Consider the following 27856-nt stretch of genomic DNA (forward strand, 5'->3'; position numbering starts at 1 on the left):
GGACTGGTGGCCAGGACCCAGGCCCGGCAGCGGGCTGAGCGGGGCTGGCAGATGGAACCCCAGCTTGCAGGGGTCCAGCGGCCGGTACCCCAGGCCAGCAGCGGAGCCCCTGGGACTGGTGTGCAGGACCCGGGCAGTGTAAGTCCCACTGAAAATCAGCTCGGCACGCGTGCCATAGGTTGCCTACCCCTGCTCCATACAGTATACAGCGAACTCGCTGCTACGCAGAGGAGAATCTATCTGGCAATTGAGCTATACCTGTTGCCAGTTCAGTGCCCTTGGAGAATGTTATTAGTGCTTTAAGGTGAAAAGGGGAAAGGGTGTTACGGGAGGGGGGGAAGCAGCAGCAGGGTGAGGAGGTGAGCAGCGAGTCAGCTGCACAGCAAGTGGTGGTGGGGGTCTTGTGGCGGGCGGGGAAAGGGTCTGGCAGGGGGGTGAGGAAGAGAGCGGCAGGCGGGCAGGGGAGGTGGTGAGCAGAGTGGGGGAACCTGGAAGAGGTGAGTGGTGGGTCAGCAATGGGTGGGGGTGAGGGAAAGGAGGCTGTACTGTCCCACCTCTGCTCCAGCCATAGGAACTTTGATACCCATGGGAAGATTTCTCATAGCAAGTTGGAGAGGGGCTACAAACGAGACATGCTTCAGTGCTGTGCGAAGATCAAGGAGTTGAGGCAGACATACCAGAAGGCAAGGGAGTCAAACCATCACTCTGGTGCTGCACCGAAGACCTGCCACACTATAAGGAGCTGGACGCCATACTCGATGGCAACCCCACCTCCATCGCCAAGAGCCCTGTGGTTACTTTGGAGGGCTGGAGACAGCGGTCAGCAGACTCAACCCTAAGGATGAAGTGGTGGATGAGGAAGTGGAGTTGGAGGATGAGATGGGACAGGTGAGAGGGTCATCCAGTACCATGGCAAGCCAGAACCTCTTCTCAACCCCAAAGGGTTCAAGCCAGTCCCAGCACTCCAGCTCTGGTGCATGATGCAGGAGCGGGAAGCTCTGGTTGGTCCTCATTTTGATTTGATGCTGCCTGGCTACGTGAGGTAGAGCCTTTGTTTCATTATATGCTAGAAGTGGGTTAAGGATAGAAATGTACAAGACTAGCAGTTTTTGAATCTGCTTCCCATTCCCCTATGCAGCTATGCAGTGGGGGCTCTGTAGAAAAATACTCTTTCAAAGACTCCCTGATTCAAATAGTCCCCTGTTGTGCCCCTCTGATAGCTGTGGTATCTGGGTCCTCAAAATCAGCTGCCAGGTGATCCACCTCCATCCTCTACCCCTGGGGAAATGTCTTCCTCTTAGCTTCACAAATATTATGCAGAGCACAACATGCTGGTATGACCGTGGGAACATTTTCCTCATTGACGTCTGACCTGCCATAAAGGCAGCGCCAGTGCAGTTTTAATCTGCCAAATGCACATTCAATGGTCGTTCTGCACCTGCTCAGCCTATTGTTGAAGCGCTCTTTGCTGCTGTCCAGGTTTCCTGTGTAAGGTTTCATGAGCCATGGGAATAAGGAGTATGCTTACTATGGGGATTTCAACATCCCTCACTGGAATTTTCTTGTCTCAAAAGAAAGACCCTGCTTGCAGCTTTCTGTACAGGCCAGTGTTCTTGAAGATGCATGGATCATGCACCTTTCCTGACCACCTTGCATTGATATCAGTGAAACGACCCCAGTAATTCACAAGCACCTGCAATACCATAGAGAAGTACCCTTTTCTATTGATGTACTCTCTCGCAAGACGGCCCAGGGCCAAAATTGGGATATGCATGCCATCAATCACTGCACCAGTTAGGGAATCCCCTTGCTGCAAAGCCATTCACTATTTCATGCATATTTCCCAGTATCACAGTTCTTGGTAGCAGGATGTGATTAATGGTCCTGCAAATCTCAGTGAACGCAACCCCCATGGTGGACTTCCCAACTGCAAACTGATTTGCGACTGACCAGTAGCAGTCTGGAGTTGCCAACTTTCACACAGCAATTGCCACACGCTTCTCCACCAAGACAGCAGCTCTCATTGTGGTGTCCTTGTGCCATAGGGCAGGGGAGAGCTCCACACACAGTTCCAGGAAAATGGCTTTCTGCATCCGAAAGTTTTGCAGCCACTGGTCATCATCCAATACCTGCATAATGATGCGATCCCACCACTTGGTGCTTGCTTCCCAAGCCCAATAGCGATGGTCCACCACGTGCAGCTACTCTGTGAATGCTAAAAGTAATCTGGAATGGTTTCTTTCCATGGCACCCAGCAGGGCAGGCAGCATGGATTCCTGTTCAGATTTGCAGCTCATAAAATACTGCATGATCAGCCACCTTGGGTTTATAACACTTATGACAAGACTAGAGAGCAGTGCTGGATCCATGATTTCAGGTGGAGATGGTGGGCACATAGTTTACAGCGGCTGTTGAAAAATGGCGTGAAACATAGTCGGACACCCATAGAATGATGAAACAGAAAAAACTTCATGATGGGACAGGGAGCCTGCAACCATGATGCACTCTGATCTATTTCCCCATTCCTACAACTCCTAGCAGCAGAAGGTGGCAAGTTTCACAGTGGGCTAGCTACCCATGGTGCACTGCTCTCTCTGTCAATGCTAGAGAACTAACTGTGGATGCACTCCGCTGATGCAGGGAGCATTATGTAAACATGTGCAAGCGATGTTGTTATTGCAGTTTATGATTGTCGGTGACACTTGTGTCGACTTAACTCTGTACTGTAGATACAGCCCTAGACAACCTAATTCCTAACACCAGCTACACATTTTTCTATGACAACTAAAACAGATCACCCCAAAGGACTGTTAGTTTTCTCTCTAACCGTATATTCTGTTAAAATAACTTTTATTCTACTATTTTTTTCATAAGATGACTTGTGTTTTGATCTTTAAAAATATTTAACCAAGTAATATATCCTAATCAGATGAGCTGACATTAGCATCAACACCAAAATGCAACTGGCTGAGGATAAAAAAAAAAAAAAGCTACTCACAAAAGCATTTGCCCATCTGATCTTTTGTATCTCATCAGTCTTCTTCCCGTGCTATCTAGGTAGTGATGTTTACCAAACTAGTTTTGAGTTTCTCCCCCAGAAAAGACTCACTTTATCAAAAAAAATATATATAACATTTTTTATAGTTCTATTTTCAAAAATCTTTGGAATATTTTAAAATAGCATAATTAAAATAAAAGATCCATCAGCAACAAGTATATATAAAACAATGTACAAAAATACAAATTTTGTTTTGTAGAAAAGCATTATATACAGGTACAATACGTATAAGTGCTAAGTCCTCAGTCTCAGCTATAGTATATGAAAATGCATTTTCTGCACTACGACTGGACATTGAGGCCTTTATCCAGCTGAGGAAATTCTTCTACTTCAGCATGAAACATCAGTTCTGGAAGAGAAAGAAAACCAGTATTTTTTAAATGCTTTAGTGAAAAACCATATAAATTACTGCTGAATATTTTCTCGTGCTTTTCTCCAAACTTCCTCTTTGAGTTGTCTTCTAAATAATAATACCAACACCTTGATAATGGCAAGCGACATCCCTGTCCCCACCAAGCTGCCATTATACTAAAAGCCTTAGTACGATGAGGAATGTTCAATGCCAGCAAATCCCCACACAGCAGCATCCTCCATTTGGACTAGTGACATTATCAAAAATACAAAGAGCAAAATAAACTAACCAGCCAAGTCAACATTAGAAAGTTTTTAAAATTACTTTCTCACAATCAGAAAGCAGAATTCAATTTAGAATATTATCAATTTTTATCTAGCTGGCAGCACATTTAGCTGAGGAAAAACATACTTCAGCATATAGCTGGATCCACCACATTTGCTGATGACCTCCATATGCTGTTTCAGATGGTGATTTTTTTTACTCAATGAAGTATGAGCTTGTTAGATTGTTTTTGAATAGTTTTGAGTTTCCTTCGGTCTGTTTGAGATAGTCCTGAGATGAACCTTCTCAGAATTTCTCTCTCAAAACTTTTAAGGCACTGTCCTCTAGTCAGTGGTTAGCGCCCGGAAACACGGAGGAGTTCTGGGCCAGACCATGCCATCGGCTCACCTTGGGAAAGTCAATTTCACCTCTTCAGCTTCAGTGTCTCAGCTTCCCCATTTCTAAGGCACTTTTCAATAATACTATTATATATTGCTTGCAGTCCAAAGATTTAAAAATCCACCTGGATTTTTGAATTTCAACTCACCTCCCAACATGTATGAATGACACCAGGAAAGGGAGTAGGGGACAGCAGGGAACTGAGATATAAAAAGTTGTTATATGTTGTAAAGCAGCTTGAAGAAATATTTAAAGCTCCATAAATCTACAAAATACTATCAAAGGGGATTTTTTTGGTAACATCAGTTGACATGTGATTGAAACCCATGCAACCTACATATTCACTGTAGGTTCACTGGACTGGCTAAGCTGTGCTCGGTACAAGTCTGGGAGGAGTGGCAAAGGTGGCATTAAGCCACCTTTTAGTTCCTGATCCTGGCACCAAAGGGCACTAGCCCCATTCCGAGATAACAGAGCAGCATCCAGGCTCTGCACCAAACAGACAAGGGGACTATGCACTGTCCCTGAGCTCTGGAGGACCCAGTACATTCAAAGCCTGCAAAATTTGAACTGAATAAGTAATTCAATCATCACATAATAAATGACGCACTATTGCTGTGTGAGGGAGATTAATGGGCCTGTATCACTGGACAGGGGGAGTTTGACGGCATAGGAAGGTGTAGGTAAGGACTACTCCTGCTTTTCTGGTCTGTTAAAAAGAATTTGCTGCCCAAGCAGTATTGTACATACATTCAACAAACGTCATTCATGAAATGTGCACTTTAAAACATAATATAGTCTTCTAATATATAAGCAGAGTACATAATTTTCAAATGGTTTGAACTTTAAAATCAAAGTCATGCTTCCCTCCAAACAGTACCATATTTCAAAAGTCATCTTATTTTGCTTTAGCCAGGACAAATTACTCTGATGAGTAATTTACTCCTGGCTAATTACTCCTTGTTTGTTTAAAACACACAGGGGGAAAAATTCCATCCTACAGCATTCAGAAATGACAGTATTATTTCCAGTATTATTTCCTTTGTTGTTCTCTTCTGATTATTTAAAAAAAAAATAATAATAATCGAAGAGAACAACAAAGGACAATTTCATTCCAAGAAGTGAATTCTTTGGAAAGTTCTGAGTATTCAGAGGGAGAGAGAGAGAGAGGAGGAGAAAAAAAGGATTATAATAGAAATATTTTATCCTTAACTATAGCACTGATACATTTCTAAGGACCAGTTCTGAACACAGAACAGAGTAGATCTGGGAGGGCCAAAGGAACATAGCAGTCTCCAGCTTTCCTCTAGGCTTAATGTTCCATACCTTCACTGTGATCTAGCTCTGGTCGGTAAGATAAGAAGAGCCACGATAGCCCAACTAGAAGGGCCACCACCAGATTCACCACAATCCATGGCTGAAGAATCTGTTCCTCTGCACCTGCAGTCCTGAGAAAAGCATTAGATACTTATTAGGGGGAAGATAGTGAGGCTTATCCTGGTGTGTATATATTATTATAACAACTTCTACCATGTAGCACTGTGGCAGCTAGATGCTTTAACTGGAGAAATTAAAAACACCAAACAAAAACAAAATCAAATACTGAACAACAAATGTTTCTCACATCATGCTCTAAAGCAGGGGTGACCAACCTGAGCCTGAGAAGGAGCCAGAATTTACCAATGTACAAAAAGAGCCACAGTAATATATCAGCTGCCCCCCTCCATCAGCTCCCCTGCCCCTGCTCCCAGCGCCTCCCACCCACCAGCAGCCCTCCCCACACCTCCCTGATCAGCTGTTTCGTGGCAAGCAGGAGGCTGGGCGGGGGGAGGGGGGGGGAGGGCAGGAGGGAAGAGGGCAAGGCAGGCTCAGGGGATGGGGTGGGAAGGGGTGGAGTGGGGGCTGGGCCTGTGGCAGAGCGAGGGGTTGAGCAGCGAGCACCCCCCAGAACACTGGAAAGTTGGCACCTGTAGCTCCAGCCCCGGAGTCGGTGCCTATACAAGGAGCCGCATATTAACTTCTGAAGAGCCGCATGTGGCTCTGGAGCCATAGGTTGGCCACCCCTGCTCTAAAGGTTTTGGGATCTGAAGGGCTGTAGAGGAGAGTGAATACCAAAGGCTATGACGCAACTGAGAAGCCCCACTACTTAGCATGGAGTGAGTGTTCAAGTTAGATTTCAACACTAACCCCCTTCCCTAGCTGGGAGACAGAAAATAAAGGAGCAGGATTAAATGGTCAATTGTCATCCTGGCAAAAGGTTAACAACAGGGGGCCTCAAGGTTCCATATTAGACCCAGTGTTGTTTAATATATTTATTAATGATCTGGAAAGGGGAATGAGTAGTGAGATAGTAAAATTTGCAGAGGAGACAAACTTTTAATTATGACTGTGACAGAGTGGGATATGTCTATATCAAATTACCAATTCTGTTTTTACTTTGTGTTGAACACTTGTCTGAACTTTCCTAAGGGTTGCATTCCAGACAGCTGTCCTGCCTAGAAAGGAGTATGACACCTTGTTGAAGGACTGTCTCTGAGAGCCATGAAGACTACAGACTAGGAACATCAAATTTGATTCTGGCCCACCCGCCAAGAAGCGATGGTCTTTCTACACAGAAGCCGATAATTCTGCAGTAGCCTCTTGTTTAGTGTCTTTTTATGGCACTTTCCCCTAATTTGTTAGAGAGAATAGATAATCTCCTCCAAAAAAGACACTGGCACTCCACAGATTGATCTGCACCAGGAAAGAAAATGTGCCACCTCTGATGTGCCAGTTCACAGTTTGGTCACTTCCAAAACAGGGGTCTGAGGACTAAGCCAATGAAGGTGTATAAAAGATACATTTAACCGTTAGACACAGTGAGCCCTATCCTGTGAGTTGCTAAACACCCTCAATTCTCAAAGTCATCAAGGGCTCACTTTAAGGTCTCAAATGCAAAAATATTAGGACAGGTTTAGTTTTGGGAATCTTTTATAACACTTTTAGATGTGTACTACATGACATCACTAAACCAATGTTAATTAAACATTTTTACATGGTCTGTGTCATAGAAGGGGCAAGAAAATGTTAAAAAATAATGCTATTTAGATTTCCTACCAGAGGCTCCCATTCTCCGAAGGTGGTGTATAGAGGTTGATTCTGTCACTTGTCATCTGCTGGCTCAGAGACAAGATGAGAGCAACAAAGTATACTGGGAGAAATGGAAAGAAATGTGCAGCTTTCACTAATTTTACATAAAACACTATCTAGTCACAAAATAATGATTTTTAATAATCTCTCTCTCCCTCCACCCCACTGTCTCCAAAATCATAGAACGTGCTGCTCACTTCCACTGCCCAGTCTTCTTCTCCAGCACTCTCCTTAATCTCTCAAATCTGCCTTCTGCCCCCTGCATTCTACCATCCTGACCAAGGCCACTAACCACCTGCTGGCTAAGTCAAAGGGATATGTCATTATTCTTGTTCTACTTTGTACATGTGCTGCATTCAAAATGGAAAAAAATACATTACAAGGGGTAAGGAAGAAAAAAAGGATTCAGAAGAACTACAAATCCCACCACTCATTCCAAACTTTTACTTTTAAATAGTTAGTGAAACATTCAGCTCTTTGACCCTCCATTTTTATCTAACAGACTGAAGTGATAATATTTAATACAGTAATGTAAATTTTTTTAAAGTAGGGAACAATTAGGGATGAAATTTCCATTAACAGTAGTGTAGATTGCATGTTTAAATTCAGCACTGAAAATGTATGCCAAGATGCATAAAGGCTGTAATTTTCTGCTACTGAATGTTATGGTCTGCTGTATACTCACAGAAAGAGGATATGGCTGCTGGATCCAGGGTCAGGAAGCCTCGCACTGCTACTGATGCTTTAGCCAAGTCAACCCTGGACAGATATATTATATAAATATAAAGAAATGAAATCATTTACTTATAATAAAATTTCTTCAAGATGGCTCTGTGCATGTACACTTACGGGTACTGTGCCACCTCATGGTGGAAAGTTCTTCCAGCAGTGTAAGAAGCATTCTCACGCCCTGCCCCCTGCCTCTCCTCTCAGTTACTGACATTCTGAAGGCAAGGCTGTATAGGGGTAAGGTGCCCTCATCACTTCAGTTCCTTCCACCACAAAGCCAGAGAAACCAAACAAACAGGGACTCTGACAGAGAGAAAGTCAGGTGGGAAGAGTGAATATGCCGAGCGATCTCAAAGAACCTTGGTTACAAGGAAGCAACCTTAAGTTCTTCTTTGCATGGTTCTGCATATTCCCTCTTAAGGGACAGAGCGATAGGCAGTGCTGAAAACTGACCTGGAGGTGGAACAGAGTCCTAATCGAATAGACTAGCACCGCTTTACCAAATCCAATGGCTACCCTAGAGGCCATGTCCAAGGCATAATGTTTACTGGAAGTCCAGGTAGCAGCTCTGCAAATTTCAGCAACTGGCACCTCCCTAAGACAAGCGAAGGAAGAAGCCACAATGATAGAATCAAAGCAGGTATAGGAACTTTTGCTAGTGTGTAACATTCAGCAATACATCTTAATCCATAGAGATACAGTCTGGAAAGAAACCATATAACCCTTTCAATTTTTAGCATAAGACAAACAATCTTGATAATTTACAAAACCTCTTAGTTCTATCTATATAATAAACAAGGGTCCTTCTGGCATCCTCTTTATTAGAGCAAGTCCTCGGGGGAAAACAGCAAATTGTCTGCTTGATGTGAAAATCAGATACCACCTTAAGTAAAAGCCTGGGATCAGGTCAGAGAACTACTCTGTTTATGAAAAGAAGTGAAAGTTGGATCAGCCAAAATGGTATTCAATTCACTCACTCTGATGGGGATAATGAAAGCCATCTTGATAGATCAAATGATACAGAGAACATTCAGCAAAGGGTTCAAAGGGCAATTTTACCAGCATGGGCAATACCAAATTTAGATCCCAAGAAGGGACAGGATCTCTAACCAGGGTGCGTGTGTGTGTGTGTGTGTGTGTGTGTGTGTGTGTTATGCATCTGATAAACCTTTTGACTAAACACAGAACAAACAGTGATCTTTCATCAACTAAAAGTATGATATGCTGAGATGGCTGCCAAATAAACTTTTAACGATGAGTCAGTTAACACTTAAGGCTTCAAGTATATTAATTATTCCAGAACACAAGGAATGGAAGCAGATACAGGGGAATCAGGTTTTCCCTTCATCCATGCTTGAAATGTGATCCAATTTAAACTAACAGCTTCTAGTGGACTGTTTTCTAGAGTTAACTAGTATGTCCTGTACAAGCAAAGAAAAGCAGGAGCAGACCGAGTCAATGTTCAATCACCCACAGCATCTGGTGAAGAGACTGTAGGTCTGGGCAAAAGATCTCTCTCTCCTGCTGAGACAGCAGGTCTGGAGACAGAGGAAGACACAAAGACTCTGCAGTACAGTTGCAGGAGATTGGTAAATCACTGTTGATGTGGCCAACCCAGGGAAAAGAAAATGAGTACTTGTGGCACCTTAGAGACTAACAAATTTATTTGAGCATAAGCTTTCGTGAGCTTCAGCTGTAGCTCACAAAAGCTTATGCTCAAATAAATTTGTTAGTCTCTAAGGTGCCACTAGTACTCCTTTTCTTTTTGCGAATACAGACTAACACGGCTGCTACTCTGAAACCAGGGAAAAGAGAATCATTTGGGAAAAACATACATTAGAGTCTTTCCCCAGTGGAGAAGGAAAGCATTTGACAGGGATAGATTGTCTCTGCCCGCTCTGGAATAGAAGAGGCAACACTTTTTGTTGGACCTCATTGCAAACTCGTCCACATCTGGGTGATCCCAGCTGAAGAACATGGTCTAAACCAACTGATACTTTAAGGACCAGTCATGCACTGTCTCTGCTAAGTCGATCTGTAACTACATTATTTTACCTTGCCAGATGCAAGGCCACAGGACAGACATCGGGAAGGATACCCCAATACCATAGATTTACAGTCTCTGCACACAAGAGCAGAATGAACACCCCATGCTTGTTGATGTTCCACATTGCCGACATACTGTCCGTCACCACCTGCACCACCCTCCGTTATAGGTGAAGAAGGAATGACTTGAAAGCCAAACAAACAGTTCTCAATTCCAACACGCTGATGTGCAGGGTGTCTCCTGATAAGAGGAATGCCCTTGAACTGTCAGCTGATTAAGATGAACCCCCCGCAACCCTTGCTTGAAGCATCCAACTTGACTATCAGAGATGGATCTAGGAGACTGAACTATATACCTCTGAACAATTGCTCTCACTGACCACCATTTCAGGGAGGCTATAATGTTCTGAGGTATGGTGATCAACATATGGAGGCTGTCCCGACTTGCTCTGTAGACCCAAGACATTCAATGCTGCATAAGTCTCATTCTTAGATAAGCAAAAGGAGTCAAATAAGTAGTGGCTGCCATAAGGCCCAAAAAGAATTTTATTCTTTGAGTGACACACCACTGAAATCTTTCATCTGGTAGAAAACCCCTCCCTTCCACAGAGTCTGGTATACAGCCTATAAAGGGAATCCTTTGAGTAGGACAGAGAATTGACTTTGGGTGGTTGAGAAGAAGTCCAACATCTGAAAAGAGATTAGTTGTAAAAACAATATGGCTTAACAGGTCCTTGCATACAGCAGCTCCAGTAGCCAATCGTCCAAATAAGGGTAAACAAAAATACCCTCATTCCTCAGATGAGCCTCTACCACAGGGAGGCATCTTGTAAAAATTCTGGGCACTGTGGAGAGTCCAAAAGAAAACACCTTGTACTAAAAATGGCATCTGGCCACCATGAAACAGAGGTACTTACAAATGCGTGACAAACTGATATAGGGGAAAAAACGAGTCATTTAAATCAAGAGTTGTGAACCAATCCATGACTGAAAGCGAAGGGATGTCAACATAGGGAACTGGAACTTCCAAATGTGCTTGTTCAAGTCACTCTAGTCTCGTATCGGATGAAATACCCCCCATCCTTCTTCCACACCAGAAAGTAATGGGAATAATAGCCATGACTCTCCCCCTCTCCAGTATTCGGGGACCTCCACAACTGGTCCCACCCAAAGTAATTTTTCTATTTCTGCAACAATACCACCCTTATGAGAGAGGTCCCTGAAGAGTGATGGGTAGGGGGGTAATGGAGGATGATGATCAATCTTTTGAATTGTATGACACAGCCCCTTTCCATAATCTCTAAAACCCATTCGTTCAACATAATTTGTCTTCATGTGTTAATAAAGTGGGCTAGCCTCTTTCCAAAGAAGGGGGCTGATTGGTCCTGACTGGCTGGTTCTTGATTTCAATCATCCTGTCAAAATTAAGGCTTGTTGTTTCATGATGAAGGCGCCGATGAGGAAGTGGATTGTTCAGATTTAGACCTCGGGCTGAAAAAGGCCTCTTATTATGCTGGCTCTGGAATGCTGCAGACTGCTGATATTTTTTATGTCTCTGACCTGACAAAAGTAAAACCACGAAGACTCAGTAGAGCTGTCTCTGGTACCGGAAAGAAGGAGTAGAGGGTCTACTCCTAGCATGGGAAATCATACCCAAAGAGCAGGCAGTCGATCTCATGTTCTTTAGTTTTTCTGCCTGCAGGAGGTGATCCAGAGGGTGATACAAGGAGAGCCACAAATCTCTGCATTTTTAATCTATCTTCCTCCTGGAAAGGATCTGAAACAGAATGCACCAGGGATAACAGCAGATCCAGAGAGAAGTATGGAGATCCAGCTCTTTGTGGAGACCCTGTACGGGGTCCCAGGAGGAAGCAGCATAAGGTGTTCCAGGGAAAAGACCAGCAGCATCTTCTGATCACTCCTTCCTAACAAGAGACAAGGGAGAAGATCTTGGAACCAGGATAACATGCCTCTTTTTGAATGACTTGTGTTTCACACTCAGAAGTAAAACGTGAACTGGAGCTGGAAGATGAACTTGGGCTGCCATGGTGACACAGCTCTCCAGAACTGAGGATATAGCCCGAACGGAGCCAGGAACTGACAACGGATGTGACAATGCGGACAACCTCAGATCCAACATTGTAAATAAATCCATCTTCCTTGCTACTGAAGGCAGGTCTGGAACAGATCTCCACTTTGGAACTGTAGAGGCCCTGTCAGAATCGGATGGATCGGATAGTTCTGATGCCCAGGAACCAGCACTGCTAACAGTGACCATTTAGTCTCTATGCCTCTTTTTCTTCAGCACTGTGACAGACTGAACTAAAGGTGCTGAAGGCCCAGATTCTGATACATCAGTTTAATCTTCCTGGATCCAGAAGTGGAAGTCAGAACCGACTCTGTTCCATAGGAATTCCGTCAGGTCCAGGTAGCTGGGATGAACAAGGTACACAACCAGTGGCCAAACTCTCTCTCAACCTCTCTTCCAGACAGGGGCAGTTAGATCCAACCACATGGCACTTGCTTTGGACATCTGTAGCCTCGGGGGCTTAACTGAGGGAATCTGCAGGAACAAAATCAGGCCCCGACAGGGGTTGCAGCTTCTTGAAGCCATTCAGGTCACAGGGGCAGAGACTGGCCTCTTAGAGCTAGGATCAAAGGCCTTAGCAGGTCCAGAGGATCTAGCCTCAAGACCTTCCTTTAGAAAGAGGAGCTCCTGCGAGTCTCCCTATCCTTATGGTCTCTGGGAATAAAGGTTTGGCAAATAAAACACTCTGTAAGAGACAGTCCTTCTCCCAGGCACTTAAGGCACTGCACGAAGTCACTGGATAGTGGGAAGACAGCCATGCCGGAACTGCACTTCTTGAGTCCTGGCTTCCTCTGTTTCTTCATTTCCTTCGTAACCCGAAACCAGGAAAAACACTAAGGGTATGTCTACGCTATGAAATTAGGTCGATTTTACAGAAGTCCATTTTTTGGAAGTGGTTTTATATAGTTGATTGCGTGCACCCCCTTAAACCCAGTAAGTTGGCGTAGTGCGTCCACAGTACCGTGGCCAGCATCGACTTTCTGAGCAGTGCACTGCGGGTAGCTATCCCACAGTCTCCACTGCCCACTGGAATTCTGGTTGAGCTCGTAATGCCTGATGGGGGAAAAACATTGTCGCGGGTGGTTTTGGGTGCATGTCGTCAGTCGCCCCTCCCTCCGTGAAAGCAATGGCAGACAATCGTTTTGCGGCCTTTTTCCTGGGTTAACTGCGCAGACACCATAGCACTGCAAGCTGGAGCCCGCTCAGCTCACTGTCATCACTGCTGTTGCAGGCAAGTCTACTGTGGGGGCTGCTGTGATCCAAGTAGCCACTGCAATCATTGATGTTCTGTTATCAAGGGTAGCGACTCTGGGAAATGTGCGGGCCTTTTTAGATTTTAGGTTCATCATATTCCTGTCCTTTGTTGCTGGTGAAGAATCTTGCAGCCATACATTCCACATGCAACAGCTCCAGGGCTCTTGCTCTTTTGCCTTGGCCACACAGCAGCAGCTCCTGGGTGCCTTCGCATCAATGGTGAACGGCTCCACCGCTTCCGCTGCAACTCTGCTATCCTGATCTGCTGCAACTCTGCAGTGGACTGTGCAGTAGGACTGCTAGCTGTCCTCATCAACAGTGTTTTGCTCTCTCCACTGCTTCCGCTGCAACTCTGCTATCCTGATCTCCTGCGAGCTGGAGGCTTCTGCCTCAGGCTGCTCTCCCAGCTGGCGGCACCACATGGTCGCACCTACCCCAGCCTACCCCTTGCTCCCATGGCTCATGAAGCCTGGACAGTAGTAAGGAGCAGTTCAATCATAGTCTGAGCAAGTGCAGAATGGTGGCAGAATGTGCCTTTGGACGTTTAAAAGCTCGCTGGCGCTGTTGGTCAGACCTCAGCGCAACCAACATTCCCATTGTTATTGCTGCTTGCTGTGTGCTCCATAATATCTGTTAGAGTAAGGGGGAGATGTTTATGGCAGGGTGGGAGATTGACGCAAATCGCCTGGCGTCCGATTTTGAGCAGCCAGACATCGACTAGAAGAGCACAGCAAGGTGTGCTGCACATCACAGAGACTTTGAAAACCAGTTTCATGACTGGCCAGGCTTTGGTGTGACAGTTGTGTGTGTTTCTACTTGATGCAAACCCACCCCCTTCGTTGATTTTAATTCCCTGTAAGCCAACTACCCTTCCCCCTTCGAAATAAAGTAACAATTGTTTTGAAACCATGCATTCTTTCTTTATTAAATTTTTAAAAATTGAGATAACGGACAAGATAGCCGGGGGTGGTTTTGGGTACATGTCGACAGTGACCATTCCCTCCCTCCATCCGTGAGAGCAATGGCAGACAATCATTTCTCGCCCTTTTTCCTGGATTGCCCGCGCATACGCCATAGCACTGCAAGCGGGAGCCCGCTCCGATCACCGCTACAGTTGTGGGCATTGTAAACACCTTGCATTTGCCCTTGGAGATTTTGGCATATATATTGGCATTACGTCTTTTGGAACGGAGTTCTGATAGCATGGATTAGTCTCCCCATAAAGCGATCAGATCCAGTTCCTCCCATTCAGTCCATGCTGGAGCTCTTTTGAGATTCTGGGACGGCATGGTCGCCTGTGCTGATGAGCTCGCCATGCTGGCTAAACAGGAAATGAAATTCAAAAGCTCCCAGGGCTTTTCCTGTGTACCTGACTAGTGTATCTGAGTTGAAAGTGCTGGCCAGAACGGTCACAATGGAGCACTCTGGGATAGCTCCCAGAGGCCAATACCGTCGAATTGCATCCCACTACCCCAAATTCGACCCAGCGATGTTGATTTTAGCACTAATCCCCTCGTCGGGGAGGAGTACAAAAATTGATTTTAAGAGCCCTGTAAGTTGACAAAAAAAATTTTTGGCTTTGGCGTGTGGACAGGTGCAAGGTTAAATCAACCTAATGGTGCTAAATTCGACCTAAACTCGTAGTGTAGATCAGGGCTAACTCACAGACTCTTCATAATTAGCTAATACTAACTATTCCTAAGAAACAAGAATCTCCAAAGAGACCGGAGTAGTTCACATCTGACCAGGCACATGGCTGGAAGCAACTGAAGTGGTGAAGATGTTCCTCTCCTATATAGCCTTGTCCTCAGAACACCAGTTACCCTGACAGGAGAGGCGGCGGGCACAAAAGCGCTCTAGCTTACACCGCAAGAGGAAGGATCTATCACAAAGTACCACAAGTGGGAACATACAGATCCACTCAAGGAAGAAAGGCTCCTTGAACACAGTACAGGGAGACAGTAAATAACTGTCTCCTTTAGTACTTTACCATTCTGTTATTTTTGCAAAATACATGTGTATGCATCCACTACATTCCCTTAATGTAAAAATATATGGCATATATACATATGGAGGATAAATCTTCTTTTGTCAAGGTAGAGCAAGGCAGAAATGAACTGCAGCAAATGAAGCAATCTATAGTACATTCTATCACCAGTGAGAAAAGTGCCACAGAAAGAAATTTTGTGATTAGATGACTTTAGAAGGGGATGTATGGCATACAAATTATGTAAGTTATACAAATGAACATTTTACCTGTCAAAGGCGGAAACTGTGCTGATCGCCAACAACAAGTAAAGGAAACTCTGAGCAGGATATGCTAAGGCCTTGTACTGCTCTAGCAGGTTTGAGAGAGTCGATAGCTTGTTTCCTGCGAGAATGTATATTACAATAATGTTCCACACAGCATAGCCAGCAAGGAAGCCATGAGTAAAGAGTCCAATCACCCTAAATGGGTAAGAGATTGTTAGAGTTTTTGTAAGTAGCTGTAATCTCAGCAAAAGTTCATGGTCCAGATTGTCATAGAATCATAGAAGCTAAAGATGGAAAAGACCTATTAGGTTATCCACTCCATCTCTGGTAGGACAGGAGGATTGTTCCTTATGTATCATTTCTAGCAATTTGTCCAGTCTAGTTTAAAAAGTCCCAAGCAATGGGGTTTCCATCTGTTCCCTTGAAAGACTGCTTCACAGCCTAAGAGGTCTTACTAAGGAAATTTTTACTGATGTTCAGCCTTTTCTCTATCCCATTACTCCTATAGCTATATTAGTTATATTCCTTTGCAGTGCTCTAAATAATTCCTCTCCAAACTTGGTGTTCATACTCTTCAAATATAGAAGCTATGTGCACTCCTCCCTGCTGTAGCCCCCCAATTCCATTTTAGTAGTATTTTATCCAAACTATATGTATCTTTTTTCCCCCTGATAAGTAAGTCTCTCCAGCTCAATGATAATTTTTGCTGTTGTTCTCTGAATTCCTTGCTAACACATTGCCCAGAAGTGAACACAATGTTCACACAGTACAAATATACCAGAGCCAGATAGAGAGGAGCTACTATTTTCCTGCTCCATATCATAATGTCTCTGCACTGCCAAAAATCACATGGGCCTTTTTGCTACTATATCACATTGCAAACTCATGCCTAATTTGATTTAAATTTCATTCCTAACTCTTTTTCAGCATTACTAATTTTCCAAGTTTTTCCCTCATGAGCTCCATATTTTTCAAATATTTTCTTCCCAAATGCATTACAGTAGTTACATATATCTCATTTTTAATCTCTTTCCTCTGTAGGTCCCTGGGTATTACTTCTGTCCTCACGAATATCTGCACCTCTTTCCACTTTAGTTTCATCTGTGAATTTCAGTGAATTTATTACTTCAAGATCATTTCTGATGATGTTAAATAAGACTGGACCTAACACAATCACTAATCACCTCATACTAGCTCATTATACTGCTGTTTATCATTATATTTCACTTTGGCTGTTACAACCTCTCTTCAGGCTAGTCCATTTGCCTTTTTTCTACAAATGGTACACTAAAAACAGCTTCTGCATTTCATTCAAACTAAAAATCTGTTATTTTCTAAAATTATACATGATACATTTACGGTCTCTCCTACAGTTTAAATTCTGCCTGCAATACTGCAACTTTTTCCCTGTCCCCTCAGAAGCAGGCACTCTCAGTCAAAACAAAACAAACTATACTATAATTTGCTAGAGTGCTGAGAAGCTTTAGGCCTAGTCCATCAACAGAAAAGCTTACAGTTATTCAGTTCTGCACTCATCCATTGTTTGTTGAGTGTGTCCAAAGAGACTAAAAGAGACATCTACAAGATAGACAGAAGGCGTTCACTTCAAAAGCATTCCCTAGCCAGAGAGAAAAAGAAATGGATTTCACACAACAGGTCAATATTTTGAAGAAAGAAAAGAGACTATCAGATACCTGAAACCACGGTGCACTGAGAGTGCCACATCCCTGGTGGTCCATAAAGCCTTTACATCCAAAAATACATCAATGTTTTCTGTGGTTTTAACCAATTCTGTGCGGTCAGCTGCCTGGAAACGCCCTAAAAAGAAAAACAACTTTACTCAATCATGGAGATTATTACTAGTTCCTATTATTTGTATTGCAGTAATACTTTGCCCCTTGTCTATACTAGAAGGTTTTACTGACATTCTGCTACCAACATAGCTATTTCAGTAGAATGCGTCTACATGTGTACCAGTACAGTGTGTCCTCAGAATCAAGTTGTATCAGCAAAGGACATGCTGCACTGTAAGCAGGCATCCTGTGTCTCCCATACCACCATCAGGCACACTATCATCCAGGAAATTTTTGCATTATATTGTGGGATATCATCACTCCTCTGGGAACTGTGGGAGTAAACCCATAATCCACTCTTTCACGCTGTTTTTAAATCCCTCCACTTCTTGCAGTCCAAAAACATAGATCCTGCACAGACCAAAGAATCTCTCTTGTCTATATTAAGGACAAGGTAAGTGTTTCTTTTATATTTGTGGAATCTTGGTAACCCATCATGTAGAGGCGATACCGAGGAGTGGATGATACAGACAGTGAATGAAAGCAACCAGCTGCTTCAGATATTCATTGACTAGCTTCACACAGAGGAGCGGTGGTTCTTGGCACCAAGTGATGGGACCAGATTGTGATGCAAACCTGGGATGACCTACAGAACTTTTGGATGCAGAAGGTCCCATTCCTGGACTTGTGTTCTGAGCTCACCTCAGTCCTGTAGCAGACACTCCAGAACGAGAGCTGCTTTAACAGCGGAGAAACAGATAGCAATCACTTTCTGGAAGCTTGTAATCCTGGATTGCTATCTGTCAGTAGACAATCAGTTCAGTGTTGGAAAATCAACAGTTGGGATGGTCATCATCCAGGTGTGCAAGGCCATTAAGCATGTCCAGCTGTACAGGATTGGGACTCTAAGCAATGCGTAAGGAAATAATAGATGGATTCTTCCCTAACTGTGGTGGGGTGATAGATGGAACACATATCCTGCTTCTGTCCCCTACTCCTACCTTACAGCTGAGTACATAAACAATGATGATCCCCAAGACGTCCCGGCAGAGTACTATGGGAAGGTATCCTACCAGGGTGAGAGAAATGTTTCTCACCTAGAAATGTCCAGAACTACTCACTTGTTACAGGGGACCAGAAAACTAAACATAAATAGTCTTCTCCGCAAGTGGCAGAAGGCCCCCAGGACTCCTGGAGAACAAGTGAACCTGTCCATATCAAAACCCTCCTTTCCCTCCCAAAGCTACCCACACACTGTTTTTATCTCTTTCCTGAACTAGATGCAAGTAATATGATTTGGAGTTGAAATCCTGCATCCAATCAGTTTACAACAGATTTTCTGCAAAATCACATACAGTAGAATGAATGCTCACTTATTGAGTTGTGTGTAGCTTACAGTCAGTGCAAGTATGTTTACTGTCTGTAACATACTGAATTGTACTTGGTTATTGTCAAGCATTGCCAGCGAAAGTACTGGCAAAAGTATATATTTGGAAATGGTTTTGGCTGCTTTATCCTGATTCTCTGATTGCATTACTTACTACTGCCAGTTCACACCCTGGAAATAAACTGGCTATTTTAAAACAGAATTCCTTTGCTCCCTGCCCATGCACAGTTGGCTGCCAATTTGAGGGGGGGAGAAGACGGTGACCTCCCCTCCCCAGTGGGCCCTGGAGAAAGTAAAAAAACGGCATGCATTAACAGGGACAGTAAATTACACCTACAGGTTGCCCCCTTCTTCAATGATTAGTTCTCTCTCTAGGTTCAGCTGGGTCTCAAAGAGGTCCTGGTGTCTGACTTGCATCATCCACATCCCCCTCCTCAGCAAGCTCCTACTTGGTCTGCAGTTCCAGGGTGCCCTGCTCTGGAACTTGCAAAGTGCCCTCTGTCACTGGTGGGTTGCTTGTGGATGCTCTACATGGCATTGAGCTCCACACAAGGTGGATAAATATCAATGAATTATTTTTTTTTATTTAAATCCGATTTTTTTGATGAAATGCTTTTAGAGGAAAAAACCTATCTAAAGATAGTTTTAATTATGATATCTTTGAGCTATGTATCTCATCATGGAACAGGGATTATAAATTCTAACTCTATAGTATGAGACAATATATCCATGTAATGTTTAAGAAAAATTTTGTAAATGAGTTCCAATCGTTCATGAAATAGGGACCCAATCTTATGGGGTTCCAGGGGCTTCTGTATAGATTATTTAGGTTAATCTTTTTATCTACCCAATGGGACCCAGTGCTTAGTCTAGAAGATACCATCAGAGATACTTTGTTTTGCAGTTCTCAAACTGTGGATTTGTGTTGCCAGAGATAACATGCTTGTCAACAGCAAAAATGTTTTTAAATAAAATAAATAAATAATATATAGAGGTGAGAAATAACAGACCTCAACCCTATTGTCCCTCTGTAAATTTGTGTACACAGTCAATCCCTTACCTCTCTCTAAAAGTGCAAAGTTTCATAAAGTTCAATGAACAGAAGATTGTTGGGGGCGGAACAGATCTGGACATGGAGATGAAATCTGGAGATAAATGTGAGAAGGGAGGGACAGGCAGTAGAAACAAAAGTAAAACTGAAGTCTATTCCAGAAGTCTTGAGGTCTTTCTGAATGTAGCCTTCATTGATTTGAGATCTACCATACCATTCTCTTACTAGAAGGGAAAACTATAATGGCAGCAGGCCGTAAAAGAGACCCAGGTTGGGAATAAGAACCATTCAAGAAATATATGTTTGCTGATGATGTTTTAAAGAAAGTCACACCAGTGAACTGGTGGAAGTCACTTAAGAACTTGGATTCAGAGACTGTTGAAGTGATAATCTCACTTTTAACAGCAGTAGCTTCTACTGCCGGTGTAGAAAGAATATTTTCTTCCTTTGGACTAATTCATTCCAAATTGAGAAATCATTTGGGACCTGAAAAAGCAAGAAAGCTTGTTTTTCTTTTCTAGATTATGAACAAACAGGAAAATGAAGGTGAATATGACTGAGTTAGCTGCAGAAGCCAATATTTAAAGTTTCTCATGTTGACCTGGCTGACACAATCAATTTAATTTTTGTTCTTGTTTTTAAAATATTTCATTTAACTATTTTAGTTAAAACAATTTTAACAAAAACAAACCTGATTTTAAAAAACTTGAATGTTTAACTAAATTCAAAAATTCATATGTTTGTTTTGTTAAAATATTACAAGTTTGCTGTTGAAGAAAACAATCCAGAATACATAACGTTGTTGTTTTAGTTAAATAAAACAATTTAAACATCTGTCTGGTGATGTTCTCCTCCGAATACAGCATGGCAAGAAAAACCTCCAAATATTAATGATTAATCTGTTGAACTGGAGATAGTTCACATCCCAATGACTTCATAAATATCTGCTTCAATTACCTGTGGTAAATGAAAAAAACAATCATTCATTTTCTGATATAGCTGTAGAACTAATCTGAAAAGTTTTCAAAATAAATCACTTAAAAATGTATAGTGTGTACCTTCTAAAAATGAAACCTACATCTATCTCTGAGTTGTGAAGAATATGTATTAAGGTTATAAGAACCAACAAGAAAGCACTTTTATGTAGAAATCCATGACTCTTGGGGGGGAAGTGCCAGACTTTTTGTTGCCTTCCTTTTTCTTCGGTAAGCCTACTGCAGCTCCTTCCCCTTTGCCTGGCATAGGCCCTCGTCCTTGCTGTGTCCCCCTGGTTCTGAATCTCCTTTGCAATATCAGTATATACATCCTGATTCCTGTGGGAATCCACACCTGTGCCTGTACAACTCCATCCACTTCACAGACTGAAGAAATCCAGGACCTCTTTCCTGGAACAGGTAGCAGCAAAGGTTTAGCTGGAATCATGCTGGTACAAGAGCGTTTGCAAAGGTGGCAGGCAGGTTAAGTATTTCCAAAACATGCTGGCAAATTTAAATGGGAGGCAGGCTTCCAGTCACTGCAAGCCCTGTGCAGCAGAGTTCAAAAAGTTGACCAGAGAGGTCACTGCTGCTGGGACAGCTGCATTGTGGGCTTGTTGCTGGAGGACTGCATTTGCTGGTACAGGTATTTCTGTCTCCTCACAGGCAATTTGATTGCACACCTATACTGATAAAGGTGTTATGTCACTTGGTGAACTGGTTTAATTTTGCCAGCAAAAGTTCAGGGGTTTGTTGGCTGGACTCAGTTTTTAGTGTGGATGCACGCAGAGCTATGCTGAATACAGTTTTGCCAGTAAAACCTTCTAGTGCAGATCAGACTTTTGAAATCTCAATCAGGATGAGGTCCTTGCAATACTGGGTGCTGCACAGGGAGGAAGCATTTAAAACATTTTGGCTCTTATGTTCCCTAATTGTTACCAAGACCCCAAAACATACCTGGTTTCAATAATAGCTTCAGAACAACTACAGTTTTCACTTAAAAGAAAAATGCTTTAACATCCCATTTTGTCTCCCATAAAAACCTCTTTCATGCCTCTTCCTTTGTATTCAAAAAGTATATGAACATACGGGCCTTCCTATAGTATGTTTTTCCTAAAATTTCTCACCAGGGTAGCAACACTGAAAATACTAGTTAGATAAAGCTCCGTCAGCTAGACTTGCTCTGAGCAGGGGGGTCAGTTAACTCTGTGATTAAAAAACTAGTGCTTGCGGGACTTGTGTCAAGATGAGTGCAAGAGTAATTCTTGCTTTCCATTAATTTAACTTCGGGGAGCGTGACATTTTCAGAAAGAATGCTCTACTTCAGGAGTACACAATGATATATTTTAAGTCAAATTACACATATGCAGAAATTTGATAACTTTAAAAATATACATAAGGCCACATGCTCAGGTGGTTTTAATGTTGTAACTATTTCTGCAGAAAAATACATTTGGAAAACTTCTCTTTTTTAACAGGACAGCATTAACTTTTTCATTATTATTAAAATGTCTGAAGTTAAAGGAATAAGAAATTACTTACGATTTTTTTCAACAAACACCTTGCTCACAGGCTGGCTAGCACCAGTGGGAGCAGCAAACACAAGCTGCTGATCGGGACTTTTTGTTTGTTCATCTTCAATAATGTCCTCTTCCTCCACTCCCAGTTCATTGGAACATCGTATTTCTGCTGGCCGAGTCTTCCTATCCTCACAGGATATGTGGAGAGAAAAAGAACAATGTCAAAAGCTTTAAAGACTAATGCTCGAATACTGTAAACACTTAAGTACACGCCTAATTTTACTGGTTTGAATAGTATGGAATACTCACATATATAAAGTTTCTTCTGCATGCAACTGCTTGTAGGATTAGGGCCTAAAATTCTTCTTTACGGAAGTATAAAATCACCATCATCAAGCAAACCCCCAATAACTGTTTTAATATTTTACTTTTGTTTTATGACAAACCACTCAGGTGGGGGAAAAAGAGACCTGAAAAGATTATTGTAATAGAAAGAATGCAGAAGAAATAAGTTAAAGAAAAAAGCTAAAGAAATTGAAATACTTAGGCAGGAAGAGAAGTAAAAGTGTTTTAAAGGAGCAACATTCAGAAGCTGAAGGAAAGTGGAGACAAAATAAAGAGCAAAAGTAATGTTCTGACAAAGTTAAGAAATAAGAGTGAAAGTTAAAGAAAAGCAGAAATCAAATGATTAGGTTCTATCTACACTACAGACTCCTACCAGCACAGACAGCTATGTCAGTCAAGGGTGTGAAGAGGTTTGATCCCTGACTGCCATAATTGTGCTAGCTGAAGTCCCTAACCACACTTTTACTGGTATAGCTTCTTTTATCTGTGGGAGGTGGTTTCACGATACCATTACAAAGCACAGCTTTGCAGGTATTGCTGAATCCACACTAAGATCACTTTTGCCAGTGCAGTAGTGGTATTCCTATACCATTAAAGCACTCTAGTGCAGATATGGCCTATGTTACATATTCTGATTTTTTTTTAAGTTATGTGATTTAAGTATTGTATTTATACTATCATGCTCACAATTGTAGTGTAGATTTGAAGAAAGTTTAAATTAATAAATTGCCAAAATCTACCTCAATATTTCTTAATACTGAATTCTAAGCATTCACTGTGACCACGGATTAAAAAAAACAAAGTTAATCCCTGACCCTGCAAAGATTTCCACACACGCTTACCTTTGCACAATCTGAGTAGCTCCAGAGACATCATGTCTTTGCAGGATCAGGACCTTAAATACTAACATATATTAACACATTATCATAAGTATTCTGTGACAAGAATTATAATGCACCTCAGAAATTCTCACTTTGTTTTTTTCCGATGTTTACGAATCACTGTTTCTTCAGAGGGCTGGGGATCCATGCCATTTCCAGTATGAAAAAAGGATGTGTTGGGAACATTCTGCTGGGTGAAAGAGGTCTCAGACTCTGAAGATTTAAAATAAACCGCAAAAATAACCTATCTGCAGGCTAGTACAGAGTAGGAAACATATGCACTGAGACATTTGTATAACTATAATGCAATCACTGTGAACAAAAAGCACCATGTTCTGAGTTTCAGTTAATACAAAATGCTAACAGAGGATCATCTATAATTCTCCACTTCCAATATTTGATGTTTCCATTAATCTTGTGACAATTTTTAACCTATTTATCTTTTAATATACTTTTAACAATTTAGGAATTGTGATTGTGTGCGGCAGTATGGTGCCAGTAAACTAAAGTGTTACATGTTTTCAAAGTAACACTTCCAAGTGTTTCAAAGGCAACTTTCACAGCAAAGACTGGTGTGCTGTTTGTCTCATTAAAAATATTAAATCTGGGATCAGCATTGGAAAAGCAATTTTCTATTTTTCACTCTAAGAAATAATCAAAGTTCTTACATTATTTTCTCATGATCACATAAAATCAGCCCACCACTGGTCTTTAAATCTTTTAGCAGATGCAGACACCTCAGCGTGTTTGCTTTTGGACTGAAAATAGCTACTTGAATAATACAATATCCTAAAAAATATTACAAGATTGCTCTAATTTATTCTATTGTTAAAATCAGAAAATATTCAAATTAAAAAACTAGCAATAATGAAACACTCGAAAATTAAACATTCAAAACTCAGGAAATTCCAAAATGTAAATTTCTACTGGAACACTGATTTGGCCCCAATTCACATTATATATGCATATATTTTATGGTGTAGATTACAAAACCTAGCAGCAGTAATAAAATATGGCTCATATTTAACAAGATAAATGGAAGATACTACATAGATGGCAGAATATTACATAGACGGCAAGACAGAAGAGTTATCACTCCAGTAGAAACCTGAACATCTAGAATTGCATGACGCTTGAGTGTTGGATTTCTCAGCCTACTGCTTCATTGACGTGAATTTTCACAGACTCCAAGGATTTACCCTAGAGATGACTTTGGCCTGTAAACAATGCAGATGCACTTATTCTAATGGCTTAAGAAATAGAAATTTAAGAAGTGGGCTTGCAAGATTTTATGCTGCCAAGCCTAATTCCATCTTCCATCCTTTCAGTCAGTCTCCACATACCGGGAGGCACTCTCTTCTTCTTGCGTTTCCTCTGAGGTGGAGCATCCTGAACCTCAGGAGTTAGAGGCTCGCTACTCTCAGATGGCCGACGGACAGCTGCATGAACAATACCCTCTGAAAAGCAGAATAAAAGAAAAAAAATTCAGTTCAATGGTATGGTGAGTCTTCCTAGGAAGGCAACCCAGGCATATCTGCACTTTGTATTTCCTCTTTCTCTGTTTAGCTACTAGGTGGAATTCATGTGGAACACACTTTGTGAACAATCCATCTCCTCTGTGAGATGTTAAAGAATACCTGACAATATTTAAATCTATTACAGAAACAGGCATAGTAGTATTTACTTGGATTTGTGTTGAGTCAATGCAGAATTCAGAGCACTTAGTAAAATCATCAGTTTGCAAAGCATTTCATGGCTGTGGATGACTGCCTAGTCTCAAGGACCCAAGCAACTGAGGTAACCAGGAAGGGAAAAAATAGCAAGAAAAAAATTCAAGGAATTTGTCAATGCTGTATCAGCACCTGCTGCTTTATTAGCAACCAGAATTGAGGGGAAAAAGCCCAATGACTTTAGTATTAAGACTATAATTCTAACTCATACCGCTTCAGAAGAAAAAAAAATCACAATGTATAAAAACTGTGACAAATATGGCAATTTCCTACAATATCTTTGGGAGATCTTATTGAATAACATTTAAATAGCTTTGGAGTCCATTGTATTATAAATGCTAGTTTATGTATTATTGTGGGATTGTATCTAACTTTTCCAGGGGAGAGACATGGACAATGTAAACCCTGGGAAACATTAGGTGCTTCAAAGGACTATCTTAAACAACATAACAGAAAAGAAGGAACTTTCAGGACCAACAAAGTTAAATGGGTTAAGTGGGAAATATATGGGGGAAAGGGAATGCAAATCGCCACATCAGCACCTAACCTTTTGAAGCTACACCCTGAGAACCACTGTCTCATTGATTACCTATTCATAGTTTCTGAAGATCAAAGACTCAGGCTAAATAAAGGAAAGGCTAGCCAATGCATAGGGGTGTTTGTTCTGAGGGAACAGCTGTTAAGACTTGTAACCACAGAAAAACCGCATAGTGGGATTTAAAGAACTGATCATGTCCCAGAGCCGTTGCTGGAGTTTGGGGTGATCTCTGGTAAGTTTATTACCACGTGTGTAAGTTATTTTATTTTTCTTAATACTTTTTCTCTGTGATGCTTTCACCATAAGAATATAGGTGCTTGCTTATATATTTATAGCCTCTGAGGAGAGAGCTAAGCAGGCCTGCTTACGCAATCTGATTTGCTGGGGAATTTGCAGTGTAAGGAGAGAACTTTGCAGCCCAGAAAAACCCCAGTCAGGAGGAAGAGAGAGACAGGTCTCAGCCCAAGAGAGGTGATGGCTGGGGAGTCAGAAGCCTAAAAGTGGGTCCCCTTGTTGGACCATGAGGGGGAAATACAAGTGCAGTTGCTTTGAACTGTGACAATAAGCAATGAAGATGAACGACCCAGGAAGACTAAAAGTTGCCCTGTTAGGAATGGTAGGTATGAAATCCAAGGATGCATTTGTCAGATCAGCTACAGTACAGAGTTCCTCCAGCATTCCAAGTATATCTTTCACTCCTGGAAGCTTCTTACCCAGTGCATTTTTTCCTTTGGGCTTCTTTCTTTTTGGACGACTAAGTGGAATTTCATCTGTAAGATGTAAAATAAAGGAACTAGTTACAGACTAAGGAGGAATCCGTGCTCTCTTTCTAACAACTCTACTTCAACCCAGAAAGGGGAATCCCTTTGGAAGTGAAGAGGATTGGGATTTCCTAGCCCTCTCTTTACACAAGAGAACCCCCATCAGCATGAGAACCCTCATCAGCAGAGTAAAGAGAAGGAAGAGTACAGCAAGGAGTGGGGAAGTAATAGGAAATAAAAAACCTGCCCAGACTGCAACATGTGTTAAAAAAACACATAGGATGGGCATTTAAAAACAAAACAAAACAAAAACAAAAAACAAACAAAAAAAACCCCAGGAAATTATAATAATGATGCGCCATAGGAAAAATTTCTCATATACAGCATAGTGTCCAATTCTGGTCACTTCACCTCAAGACAGATATAGTAGAGAATGAAAAAGTCCAGAGAAGGGCAACCGTGAGGTGAGGCCTGCACAATGAGTGACTTTAAAGACTCTCTCCTCTTTTCTAAGCTATATAACTCTCCTCTGAAGATAAGGCCCCTTTAAGGTGTCTCCAATTGACCACCCAAAAGCATAAGCCACTTTCTAAAATCTTGACCCATGTACACATAAAGCACTAAATAAATAAATTGTAACACTTAGCATACTACTTTTAGGCAAAACAGAGTGTAGGCACTAAACTTTAAAAACGATTCAACTGAAGTCAACAGTAACTGTTAATCAGAATGCACAGCACTTAATACTAAACAAACTCACCTTGGCTTCCACTTCAGATCCAAGATTTTCCCATTTAAATTAAAAAAAAAAAATCAGAAAGGAATATAAAAGGAACAAGAATGTTAGTTTTGAATTAGTTACAACTCAGAACTGTGTTAGAGCTCACAATGCAATTGGTTTATGTGGTCACAGAACTTATACATAAAAGCCATCCACCTCCCCTGAGGCCTATTTCTTTTTACGAACATTTGAATATGACAAGATTGCGGCTGCTTAGCAATAGACAAAACAATAGTCTGTTTGCTACTTGTGACTATGTACAGTTTCTTGATTTGTTAGCTGTTCATGAGATTGAAACTTTCATTTTACCTGGCTCTTTAATTGGAACCTGTCTTACTATCTGACACAAACTAACAGAAGAAGTTATATGATAGCGAAGCAAGCAGCTAACAAAAAATATTCAGACTCCTCAAAGCGTTTATGGGCTACTATATACATATCTCTTAAGGCACGGAAGAGGATTTTCGACTTAACAGACCATAACAACGTTCTTTCCTATCACCAAAATCTACCTTGGCTCAT

General features: G+C 41.9%; 1 protein-coding gene across 1 annotated transcript; it reads right to left on the reverse strand.

Annotated features, from left to right (window-relative positions):
• Positions 1–2602: 2602 nt before the first annotated feature.
• TMEM237 (transmembrane protein 237) lies at positions 2603–27856 on the reverse strand. Its single transcript, XM_074967306.1, has 11 exons — positions 27847–27856; positions 26506–26562; positions 24868–24981; positions 23617–23737; positions 22321–22481; positions 17268–17391; positions 15577–15768; positions 7888–7961; positions 7170–7263; positions 5400–5521; positions 2603–3407 (listed from the first exon to the last, which is right to left on the reverse strand). Exons 1-11 carry the CDS (start codon positions 27854–27856, stop codon positions 3340–3342), a joined length of 1137 nt encoding a protein of 378 aa, XP_074823407.1. The 3' UTR covers positions 2603–3339.

The sequence above is a fragment of the Natator depressus genome, chromosome 11 (genome assembly GCF_965152275.1).
Source record: "Natator depressus isolate rNatDep1 chromosome 11, rNatDep2.hap1, whole genome shotgun sequence".
Taxonomy (NCBI): domain Eukaryota; kingdom Metazoa; phylum Chordata; order Testudines; family Cheloniidae; genus Natator; species Natator depressus.